The following is a 12507-nucleotide window of genomic DNA, read 5'->3' on the forward strand; positions in this document are numbered from 1 at the left end:
TGATCTGTAAAGCATTATTAAAGGTATTATTAGCCATTAATAAACTCATTAATTACAGCTTATAAAGCCTGTATAAAAGGTGCCTTATCTGAAGGTGGTACAGGTTAATCTGACACTGATAACAGGTCCATAAAGAAGTCTTGTCAGCTGCCTTTATGGATAAGCAAACTTCACAACAATTTACACATTTCACAACATTTAAGCATTTCACATCTTTTTTTATTTCTGCATTTCATTTCTTCAACAATTTAATTGCACCCAGATCTACAATAGTTTGAAAACGTGCACAAAAACGTGAGTTTCTTCATCCTGCAAAGAATAATAAAAAATAAAATCTGACCCAGGCAAAAAAGGATAGCAGGAAACTAGTGTTAATTCTATAATTCTCCTTCTAGTTAATCATAATTTAATACCTCAGCATAATATACTTATAAAGACCAATATGTCTTGTAGTTTTGCCCCTTGCAGCATTCCCCAGCCCTGCAGTTAAAAAAAATATTTTCTCTATTTAAAACAAACATTTCAATGTTATTATTATCATCATTATCATCATTACTATGGTCTTAGTAATTTCAGAAAAAAGAAAATATTTTCCTCTCATTCAGGCCCACTCCTAGTCACCAAGGCCCACCCACCCTTATCAGAATCCAGTACACAACAATGCTCAAAAGTCCTGATCAAGAAGTAAAACGGATGGAAACACAGGAATGACACAAAACAATTACTCAGCAAATTAGAGGTGAAACATTATGTAGCTTAAAATTCTCCTTTGAACCCACACTTGACAAGGGATAAATTACCTTCTGACTAGAAAGGTTGTTCCTGCATACATCTTCAACTGGAGATCATTTACACCCACTGAAACCCGTTAAAACCACAATTCCTCATTCAGGAAGTACAGCTTCAAACAGAAGATGGCAAATATCAATGAATTCTACTCTTACAAGGAGCTGTGTATTAAATAAAAATAAATAGATATTTAAAAAGGAAGGGAAAGAACAGTCCATCTATAATGTTATTGTGTCTTTTTTTCTTCATTTTTACATTTTCTAAGAAAAATCTGACATAAGAAAAACATTATTTATGCCTTTTCAGATTTTTCTAAAACGTTTACCTATATCAAGAAGATCATACAGATATACAGCAAAATAAGAGAAAAAAATACAACAGAAGGAAGTCTTTAAAAACTATATGCAAAGGGAATTTAAAAACATAATAAATAAATAAAATACCAATATCATGATGAGGGTGTAATTACAACTGAGTAGGTGTCTAACCAAAGCAGAGGAGAAAACAGTGAGTTTATAGTACTTGGTTTTTGCATTAAGTTCAATAAGGGACCTCTTGGTAAAAAGTAGGGGGAGGGGTTACATTAGGTGCTGATGAAGATCCTCCATGTCAGTTGGCTGCGAGTCCAGTAGCTTCAGAAGACAGCCTGGAGAGCAGAGAAAAACGTCAACCTTAATCTTTGATTAAAAATACAGCAAATTGAAATCACGACACGCTGCTCAATGTTTTCCTGTATTTAAAATGGGACAATCAATTTAACAGTTATATAGTAAAAAATTAATCTAAAGTCTCATTGGACATTAAAACAATCTGAGTGTATGTGGGTGAGGAGCTGTGAGTCACACAGATTTAGTGCACAGTTTGATTTATGTTGCTTGATTTTCCCGCAGAATATCCTTGACTATCGTGAAACACCCGACTGAAATGATTAATTCAAATGAAGAGGTGTAACACAAATATTTTATTATTTACATATTTTATTATTTACATATTTCCTTCTGAAAAAGGTCTGTAAAAACTGAGCTGGCTAATGTTCTGAAATGAATCCTTCTCTACTGATGTTACCTTTATTTTGTAAAGTACCTTTCATGCAGATTTAGAGCAATTCAAAGTGCTTTTCGAGACTATGCCAGAAATAAAAATGAAGATGTAATAAGAGCAATCTTAGTAAGTCTACTTAAAACCTCTCTACGTATCCAAATGGGTCCCCACATTCTATTTAGTCATCTGTCAGTAATCTCACAAAATGCTGTATTTTCCCTCCAATGAGGTGACCAATAAAAGCTGATAAAAGTTATAATGGTGTGATCTGAAGAAGGCTTTGGTGAATGTCAACCAATTTTATTTTGAATATGTAGAACTTCCTGTCTTTCCTCCTGCTATTATTAATCATCAGGGCACTCAACACAGTTTGCAACTCCCTGGCTGAATGAACACAAGAAAACACATTAAATCTGTTAAAAATAAGCCGATTGTGTTTTTGTCAAGTGAATGTTGAACCCCTGTGAACTCTTTCTACCCTCACACTGAAGCTGATAAACTGCACTTGAGAAAGCAAACGAAACCTAAAACACTGCTTCGTTGTCGTGTTCCCGTCAACATGCCGTTCTGTGATGGATGTGCTGCAGTAGCCTACAGGCTCTTTCTTACCGGGCATTGATCAGGTACTCAGCCAGGCTGATACTGGCATGGGAGCCAGTGATGGTGACCTGTCTGTCAGTTGAGCCCTCCACAGGGTTGGCAATCTTGATCTGAGCCCCTGACATCTGACGGATCTCATTGATCTTTGCGCCCTGACGGCCAATGATGCAGCCAATGAGCTGAAACAAGAAAACGTGAGAACACATCAGCAACTTCAATCCCAACAGGCAAATAAAGCAAACCACAAAAATGGGCTATTTAAAAAAAAAAGCATTATGCTTCTCTGTTAAAATCACACACAATATATAAGCAAACGGAGATAAATGCAACTTACATCATTTGGAATGGTCAGCTCATGAGAGCCAGTTTGTGCAGAGGCATCCATCCCAGCTGAAGAAATGCAAAGAAAAACCCCATGAGAGTGTTGACTAAGTGGATTATTACAAATCTACAGCAATCACACTCCCTCTTTCAATCTGTCCACCTACCCTGGAAGCCCTGGTTGCTATGTGCAATGGGGAAGGGGCTCTGCTGCATGGCCAGCTGGTGAAGTTTGGTGAGCTGTTGAAACAACGGTGGAAACGACACGGAGAGCAAACAAACAAAGACAGACAGAAACCATGAGTGAGGAAAAGATTGAAAAGAAACATCAAAGCTGAAATTTTGCAATTATTTCCCTTTTGTAAGTGGTTATAGTGATGATGGGAGAAAAATGTGAAATGGAACATGGGACCCATGATTTAGCCTTAAATTAAAAAAAAAAGAAAAAAAAAGTTGATGTTAGACTTTTACTCCACAATCTATGGAATTATTAAATGGATGTGTCTATCAAGCAGTGGTGGTGTGACAAAAGAAAGAGTCAGAGAGATGAAACAAGAAGGTGGCATGGCTTCCCAGGACCGAAGTTGCAAATATATTGGATCACTTACAGAGGGCCCTTCACTTACATCAGGCTGTGGAATGGCGTGCTGCCCTTGGACAGCATATGCCTGCAAGGAGAGAACAGCACTTAGGAGGGTGTGGCAGTGTCACACACACACTGTGCTCCAATATCCATCAGTCCTCTGTCCTTGGTGTGCTACAAGAGCAAAGCCAGGCATGCTACAAACAGCACACCAGCTACTGGAACAATTGCCTGTGTATAATCTAATGCCTTTGACCAGAATAGGACACAATGGGGATATCTTTCAGTGACCACTGTCGGGCCAAATATTACCAGTGACAAATCTAGTGGAACAGACAAATGATTTCGTTGTTTACCTGACCACCTGCAAAGATGACAGGAGAGCCTGAGGGTTTAGGTCTGTATGGGATGGTCACTCCCTTCGGTGGAGACTGAGAAAAAGAAATATTCACCATTGACTATTGAAGGAGCGCTGACACTATGACTACATTAACACAGACAATAATACATCATCAAGAGTATAAATCAGTAAGAGTCACTGCAAAGTTTCCAAACAATGTCTATACCTCGAGCATGACGACACAGATCTGCTTGACACACTCAATAATGGACTGTGGGGTCCCTGCAACGGTGATGGCACGCTCTGTTGAGTTGGGCAACATGTCCCCTGCTACTTGTACCTGAGCTCCTGCTGACTGTGGAAACATACACAACAAGAGTTGGGACACATCAGGGTAAGAGACGAGTTCAAAACTTTGCTAAAACAAAGAAATATGATGACAAACCTCTCTGATTTCCTTGATCTTGCAGCCACCCTTGCCAATGAGTGAGCCACACTGGCTGGCAGGCACAACGAGGCGCATGGTGACTGGCGGTTTGCTGGTGGCCGTACTGTTAGTCATTGAGGTGCTGATGTCCTGGAGGGAAAGTGGCCGGAGCAGAAAACATTGAAAATCTGAGAGTTTCAAATCTACTGCTATAACTTGTATCCTTTAAGATGTAGCACATGTGTCTAACCTCCTCCAGTTTCTCAATGATCATGGAGAAGGCTTTGAAAATGGAGGTGGTGGGTCCTGCAAGGGTTATGATCCTCTCCGGACAGTTCCCCTCTGAGATGTTGATGCGAGCACCACTCTGCATAGACAGTCGAACAAAACAGGAAATGTCAAATCAGTCCCAGTGTCATCATGTGATGCATGAGTCAATGTCACTAAAACTGTAAACATGTCCCATCTTGCTTGCCCAAATGATGAAAAAGCAAACATCTTACCTCCTCTCTCATCTTCTTAACTGACTCTCCTTTCTGAAAGGTAAGCACAAGCACACAATATTTACAAAACACACCAAGGGACAGGATCTAGATATCATCATTCTGGCAGTAAAAACAAACTTACCTTGCCAATGATGCTTCCAACCTCCTACAGAAGAGAGCAAAAATGCATGTTAAAGCAATAAATGTATTCTTCACCAGAGCATTAGAGCTTGTTTGTTTTCAGTTCACATTGACTATAGTGTAAATGGCTCTTGTTATATAGGAGAATGAATGAAGACTTCAGACTGGACTTAGATTTAAGTTTGCATGCAGTCACACTCACCTTCCCGTGCATGAGTAACCTGATGGTTAAGGTGACATTAAGTCCTCCTTCAACTAGACTTGAGTCCATTACTGCAGCTGAATCCAGACTCTAAACTGGCCAACAAAGTGAGTCTTTGGTCACTGGCTGAATGTCTGAAACAGAGTGGAAAATGTGACCATCAGAGACAAATGTAGTTACTGGAAAGTATGAAGACATCTCAGTGGACAGCCTTGTTTAGTAGAGAGCTGCTGTCAGTGCAGCTCAGTGAAGTGATGCAGACAGTTAACATCTTGTAGACTTTACTGTAGTTTAATAACGTTAGCTGGCCACTTCGAAAGAATGAGACTTTTCAGTCCAATAATTCACATTAGACTGGCCCGAGTCCACTCATTCACGTTAACACAATGACCCACTGTCTCCCGGTGGTAACGTCTATTTTCTGGCAACAAACAGCTGTGGCGACATAGCATGTCGTTGTCTTTTTGCGTCCTGATGTGAGTGACTACAACTTCTTTAAATTACAGAAAGTTTGTGCCAATTGTGTGTCGAGAGTAGCAACAGAAGGCTAAGAGGGCGATAACATCGCAAATCCTATTTCAGTAAGAGCAACACAGCTAGTCACGCAGACAAGATTTCAATGCTGAGTTAGCTACGAGTGTAACAATTTCCCCGTAACTTTCCTAAATATCTAGGTAAGTTGTCTTATGCAATATTTAGCCAGCTAATTTGAAAAACACACTTGAAGCACAGAAGCTAGCGGCTAACTCCTGATCGCCCATCAGGCTGAACACAACACGGTAATTTTCCATCCAGCTCGCTAGCGTTAGCATCCTCTGTTCCAGGGGATAGTCGGGTCCTGCGGCCTACGGAGCGCGCTAAGGCACATTGAGTTATTCCTGTCCTTCACTCTGAAAGGGGGGGAAAAACAAAACCATATTTCTGGAGGTCTTACCCGAACCGTCCCTTGAAGTGTGTTCAGGGGGTGGGTAGGGTGGCAAGGGTGGAAGGGGAGAGGTTCGGGAGGGAGTTTTAAAAGGATCCGGGGAAGAGGGAAGAGACGCCGCTGTTCGATCGGACTCCACTCTTCTGCTTAGCACAAAAGACAAAATGCTTTCAACTTTGACCTCTCCACTGCCCCGCCCCTCGACCGGGTCAACCACGCCCACATAGAGGACAGTCCCTCCCTCCACGAAAAAAATAAAAATAAAAACATTTGGGTAAAATATAGGCTATCCTATGATTCCTCCTGATTTTGTAATTCATTAGGGACTCACCTCTTTGTTTTTTGTGGTCAGTCTCATTTATTGTAGATATGCAGTTTTATGAAGGGGTACTATGATTGTGCAGACTGATGTATTATTACTATTATGTATATCCATATCACTGAGGTCTATGTAATATGATAATTGCAGTGTTGGTGAGTAATGAACTACATGTAATTGAGCTAGTAGTTTAACTACATTTTGCAGTAGCTTGCTGGTAGTTCAGCCACATTCATGTGTGCATCATTGCTTCTCTCTCTTTCATCCTGACAGTCACCCCCACACACTTTACCTTTGCGTGGTGCATCTGCAAAAGTCAAGGGCAGGTGTTGAGTTGTCATATAGCGACCGCTGGATGTATAAACCTCCAGAATCTCAGCCTGAGGAAGAATTATCATGACCATACTTAATCATTGTATACAAAACCAAAGCCAACGTTCCTTGCACTTGTTGAGATTTTGCAGCTTTAAAAGAAGCACCAACTGACTGACTTACTTAAATAATACAGCAAATGAAAATGGCATGGACAAAAATATTGGAAACCTTAACCTATTTTTAGCACACCCTTTTGAGGAAATATCAGCAATGTTTTTATGGCTCTTAATGAGATTTCTACACTTCTCAACTGGTAGTTTGGCCCTCTCTTCTTGAACAAACTGGTCCAGTTCTCTCAGGTTCGGCTGCTTTCTGCCAACTGTGAGTTTCAGCTCTTTGCACAGATGTTCAGTTTGATTAGGATCAGGACATAACAGGGCGCTCCAGAGCAGTCCTATGTTTTCTTCTCATGCATTCTTGACTGGTTTACTGAGACAGAGCCCTCTGACATTTGGCTGTATGTTTCACTGAAGAACGCCTTGAAAATCCCCCGATTTCATTATTCCCTGCACAGTTAAAAGGCTGCCTGTGCCAGATACAGCAAAGCAACCCCATAACTTAACTGCACTTTCTCCTTGTTTCACAGTGGGGATGGTGTTCTTTTCTTTGGAAGCTTCATTGTTTTCTGTGAAAATGGAGCTGAGGTGACTTAGGAAATAGCTCTAAATTTGTTTTCTTCTATAAAAAGGACATTCTTCCAGAAACATTATGACTTGTCAACATTCGTTTTTAGCAAACTCCAATCAGACTTTTTAAAAATGTTTTTTCTTTCAACAATGGGGTCTTCCTGGGTCCTCCTCCATGGAGCCCACTTACATTCAGGAAGTGAAGTATTTTGCAGTGAGACACTGTTCTACCTTGACCTTGGAGGGCAGTTTGTATCTTTGTTTTGAGTGGTTTTTTTTTTTGGTTCCTTTTCCACTGTTCAAACAATCCTTGTGTTCAATCTGATGTCAGTTTTCCCATGGACTTTACACTATTCTGCAAACAAAATTTTAAACAATAATATAACACCAAACAACAAATTTCTATACTAAGGTACAGTCGAGTAACGGCATCCTGAGCAGAGACGAAGTTACACCCTCCTCTGTTCCTTGTGTGGTATCTGGTCTGGCAGGGCATGCATGTTAGTGCATACATGTGCATGTTCATGCACAAGAATGCATGTTGGTGCATGTGACCCCTCCTGTTAAACTGTTGGTCTTGTGTATATTTATAAACATGCAGGCACCGCCCACACGAGCTCGCACATTGCAGTGCACAATGTTCAGGTGGGAACAATCTTCCACACTTTCCTCCACTGAAGAAAGCTCATGTTGGTCTAAAAAGGCCTCTGACCAAGAAAGAGATAAGACCAGAGCACAGATGCACTGGCCATGGGTTCAAATCCCGATTGACCAGTGACCCATCAAGTCCTCCAAAAAGTTTTTACCGGCTCCCTCAGTGTCACTTGTGCAGGCATCAGCAGGCAGGGCCAAGGCTGAATTTCTTTCCCGGTCTGACTGTGGAGATGATACTGGTCTGGTTTTACCATACGAGCGGGCTTTTCTTCTCCTCGACGTGTAAGTAACTTGATGGCAGCATAATATCACGTCTGTTTTCATGAGTGACACCGGCTACTGTCGGCATGATAAGGTTAGCTAACTTTCTGTCGCCAACATTAGGAATATGCTCGGCAAATGTTGCTATTGCTAGCTGGTTTGCTGCTAGCATTGCTGTGACGCATCGCGGTTATGCTAGCATAGGCTAATGTCTGTAGCTTGATTATTTTTTGTTTTTGCTCTGGTGTACACGGGGTAACTTTATAAAATTATGTTTGTTGTGTAATTACTGGAAACTTCAGACGACGAGGCATTTGTTTTTGTCTGAGATGCTGGTGGTTTAGAGCGACATCTAGTGGAAGTGACAATGTTGTAGCTCTTAGCTAACTTTTCTTTTCTTTTCTTTTCTTTTCTTTTCTTTTCTTTTCTTTTTTGTCTCTTCTTCGTGTTCAGAGTGGTGCACACAATGAGCATTTCTCTCCCTTTACATAGGCTGAATGACTGATGAGAAGATTAAAGGCACCTGTGACACTGAAAACAACAGTCTGCTGGAAATATCACCACAATCCACTTATTTATCACCACATCTAAAGAGTAGCCCACCAATCATTTTGTCCAGGCCCTTTTGGATATTTTCCGCTGCTTCTTTGTTTCATTCTGTGGCAAACCAAAGGCTTGCAGGTGTGCATGACAAAAGAGTTTTTCATTTTAACACTTTTCAGGAAGAACAAAGCGTTGCTTCAGTGAAATGTAAGGGTACCAACACTTTTGGCCGCATCTGTACTTGCAGTAGCGTGGTTTTACATTGGAGTACTTCTACTTTGACTTAATTAAAGGATCTGACAGCTTTTCCCACCGTTGTTCAGTCCTTCGTAAATAGTTTCTTAAGCCCCGATAAGCCTTTTTTTTATTGATAAATATCTAAAAAGAATGAAAATGTTAATCTTTGGTATTTAACGTTACATCCTGTGACTTTGCAATAAAGTCATCAACTCCTTTATACAAGATAATGATTCATTTGCCTTTAATTGCTTGATTTAAACTAAAGCAGCAATGAGGAATGTAAAGCGTATATTACAGTTCCTATTTGATGTAGGTGCCTGTGGTTGTGTTACATTTGTTCCATGTAAATAACTTTTATTCCGAATTAATAATTCTGCTGTTGCTTTCCATAATTCATTTGCAAAAAGGTGAATAGTTATAGTATAGTAATGCAATTACTATGAAAAATACATAATTAGAAAATTTTACAGCATGGTTCTGTGATTGGATGAACTGTAGAAGAAAACTAAACATCATACATACCTTTATAAGTGTAACTATATACTGTGGAAGCCATGTTAGTTCCCTCTATTAAACTCAGTGCTTGCATTTTTTCTATCAATGTGTGGACCTTTCATTACTTCTCAATAACTTGAATACTAACAGCAGTTATAGGCATTTACTGGCTCACTTGTTGTCAACACCTGGCCAGTGTAAATTATCCTTACTGTTTAGATTCTAAATGGGGATAGATGCAGTCAGTTTCGATGGATTGTCTCCTACTGTATGAAGCTCTGTCACTGCCAAATATGAAACACATTGCTGCAGTTATCTGTAAATCCAACAGAGGGCACAATAACACTGTGAGTAGTCAGGACTCTGGCTGAGCTGGATGCAGTCCTCTTTTAAATCCTACATCCTTTTTAGCAGCGCTCACATAAAAATCATTCATAGCTGCATGTGTTGACTGAGGTGTCATGACCTTACTGATTAAAAAAATGAAATTTATTGAACAAGGACCACTAAGCATAGCCCTTTGAAAAATGAATTTCAGCCAGTTAAAGATATTAAAATTACAGGTAATAGTAAAGGTGAAAGTCCTCACTCCCAGGAATATTTTGTTGAATGAGTCAGCGCTCTAAATATAAATCTTCAAAGAGTAGCTACCAACTAGGTTTTAGTTACTGAGCAGGACAGTTAGCTTTGTTAGCAGAGGATTATAAATATCAAGTAATAATTCTATTTATTTATTATATTACTGTGGTTAATCTATCAGCATAGGCTCAGGCCACAGAGGCCTCTGCGTGCTTCAAGTGTCAGTGTTTCTGGAAATTTCTGATGAGGAGACAGTTGGTCAGTTATTATATTGTATTATCAACATGGCCACAAAATTTACATTTGTTGCACTAACATCTTCAATAATCTGCTAATAATAATAATGCAGTGGAGTATTTCTGATATAAACTTAACATACCAGTTAGGTGTTTGTACCTTCTAGCTTTCACCCCTGATGATATTTGAAAACCTGACATAATGATTTTTGCTGATATAGTATCAATGCTCCCAAAAGGATGACTTCAGGAATTCACCTCTTGACCTGAAAATAATGAACTTTGGCTTCATTATTTTGTTTTTTGTTTTTTTTAATACATTAAATATGATTGATGACTTTCCGCTTCATGATGGATTGCCTTGTTTTCTTGCAAGGCTGTTGTTTTGTTGTTTTGTCACAAGATTGATGGGATAAATGAGGACCTTAATTGTCTGCTAGTGTTTATTTTGAGTTAGAGAGAATACCATGAAAGCACTGGATGGTACAGTTAAATCCTCAGAATCGTGATGTTATTATATTAGAGTATTACAGTATATAAGCCAGGAAAACAGAGGAGATAGATAAAATGGAACAGTATAGCCCTATAACCATGTGTTCATGGTCTGGTTGACAGAGTATTCTGCCTGAACTCACTCAGCACATGTTCATTAATCTGGTGCACATCAGAGCACCCACAATACAATTAGTCAATGTCCAGAATAGCTTGCTATTGTCTGTAACCAGTCTTCTATTCCCCTAAATCGTTAATCTTTTATAGATCCAATTCTGCATCAGAACTGATGTCCTACACAGCGTGGTTTACACACTGTTGTTTACATGCATGACTCATGAATCATGTCTGGCTCAGTTTCACCGACTCAAAATCATTGCTTTCAATAGATTGCCTCCACACTGGAGGAAATGGAGCTATTCTGAAAGCAGTTTGTCCCAGTACTTTTTTAAATTTCAAACATGAATCCAGGCAGTACATGTTGGAGCTTGCTTTTACAGAGCCATCTGCAGTGCTGCCTGAATGGTGCCAGGCTTACAAGGCTAGTGGTGTTTTTAAAATAGAACCATAGCTGACCAGATTTGCTGACCCAACCAGAGACCGTCACGCTCTAGTAACAGGTAAAACATCTACTGTAAGTACACCCCCTGCACGCTATGTGAACAGTGTTGGTGTTATATCTTTGTAAAAGATCACTGAAGGGTAAATAAATTAAAAACACATGGAGCTGAAGACAAAGAGCAAGTGTTTTTGTCACAACAAAAGATGTTTAATCAGGTTAAAAATGCCTGTTGCTTTGATCTGAAGAGTGATCACTGAGAGCTGGATTATACAGAGCATAGGAGGTGCAAGCTCTTCAGCTTTTCCAATCAACGCATGGTCTCCCTGGCCTTTTATGTGTGTCTCCTCCGTCAAGCAATTGCTTACATAATCATCTGCTTACTTTAATCTCTGCATCTTTCACACAATTTGTGCTCTTTTACACGTCCCCACTATTCTCTGTTGTAGCCCCCTGCCAAATTCAATGCTCCCTCTCCTTGTTCCCTGTTTTTTCTCCTTCGGTGCTTTTATCTGACATGCCCACTGGCACTCTCACTCTCTCTCCTGTCCCTCTTCCCTCCACTGGTGAGTGGTCATTGATTACTGTACATGGATTGTATGATGAAATGCCACTCGCCCACCTAACATCCTCTTGTCAGCTGCCCCTGTGACATCCCACTGCCTCTGTGCGTTGCTGACTGTCTTTGGCAGCCTGTTTAATGCTCACTGTGTTATATATTACTGTGGTGGGATCTGGTTTCACATCTGGAATCACTTTTGTGTTTTCAGCAAAACTGTGCTGTGTTATGATGGTGAGCTCTTAATGATAATAACACATATTTGCTACCGGTGCAGATTTATAGTGGTTGTTTACAATAATAAATAGGGGAACTAAATCCAATTTATTCTCTTAAAATGTAAATTGTCTGCGCATATTAAAGTAAATGATCTGGATTACATTGTGAAACCTGATGACGCCCTTAAAGCCAGAGAGTGGGGTATCCAATTAGTCACATAATTAGCAAGTGAATGTTGTTTTAAAAATTAAAGTTCTTGAAAGTAGATGGAAAACAAAAGCACTGAGGATTAACTAGAGAACACCTCCAATATAGTGCTTCAAGTCTTATAATAGGGACAGTTGTCTTCCTATTTGTGATTTGAGACATCCAAAACTATGTGCTGTATGTGTGTTTGTGGCAGAGGAAGGGTAGGGATTCATGTGTGACAAAGCCGTGGGCAAGTTGTACAGATCTGTTAACTCACTAACATGGAGATGCAGAGATGCACAGTGGG

At 39.9% G+C, this 12507-nt stretch overlaps 1 protein-coding gene across 2 annotated transcripts; it reads right to left on the reverse strand.

Moving 5' to 3' along the window:
* Positions 1 to 197: 197 nt before the first annotated feature.
* On the reverse strand, positions 198 to 6022 carry LOC139620860 (poly(rC)-binding protein 2-like). 2 transcript variants are annotated; one of them, XM_071476821.1, is made up of 13 exons: positions 5864 to 6022; positions 4930 to 5063; positions 4729 to 4752; positions 4605 to 4637; positions 4352 to 4468; positions 4120 to 4251; positions 3901 to 4029; positions 3691 to 3765; positions 3378 to 3419; positions 2919 to 2991; positions 2765 to 2820; positions 2440 to 2609; positions 198 to 1435 (listed from the first exon to the last, which is right to left on the reverse strand). In XM_071476821.1, the coding sequence occupies exons 2-13, from the start codon at positions 4996 to 4998 to the stop codon at positions 1399 to 1401; spliced, it is 957 nt and encodes a 318-aa protein (XP_071332922.1). In that variant the 5' UTR covers positions 4999 to 5063; positions 5864 to 6022; the 3' UTR covers positions 198 to 1398. The 2 variants fall into 2 exon arrangements, with proteins under 2 accessions (XP_071332922.1, XP_071332921.1); XM_071476820.1 differs by having other exon boundaries at positions 3360 to 3419.
* Positions 6023 to 12507: the final 6485 nt, after the last annotated feature.

The sequence above is a fragment of the Trachinotus anak genome, unplaced genomic scaffold, assembly GCF_046630095.1.
Source record: "Trachinotus anak isolate AG129_WGS33_773 ecotype Australia unplaced genomic scaffold, CSIRO_AGI_Tana_v1 ptg000004l, whole genome shotgun sequence".
In the NCBI taxonomy this organism is placed as follows: Eukaryota; Metazoa; Chordata; class Actinopteri; order Carangiformes; family Carangidae; genus Trachinotus; species Trachinotus anak.

Excerpts from the sequence above, each read along its gene's own strand:
- LOC139620860 (XM_071476820.1), bottom strand. The coding sequence starts at position 4,998 with ATGGACTCAAGTCTAGTTGAAGGAGGACTTAATGTCACCTTAACCATC. Across the intron at positions 4,252-4,351 it reads TCATTGAGAAACTGGAGGAG|GACATCAGCACCTCAATGAC; the intron begins GTTAGACACATG and ends CTTTCCCTCCAG. Across the intron at positions 1,436-2,439 it reads GAGTACCTGATCAATGCCCG|GCTGTCTTCTGAAGCTACTG; the intron begins GTAAGAAAGAGC and ends TCTGCTCTCCAG.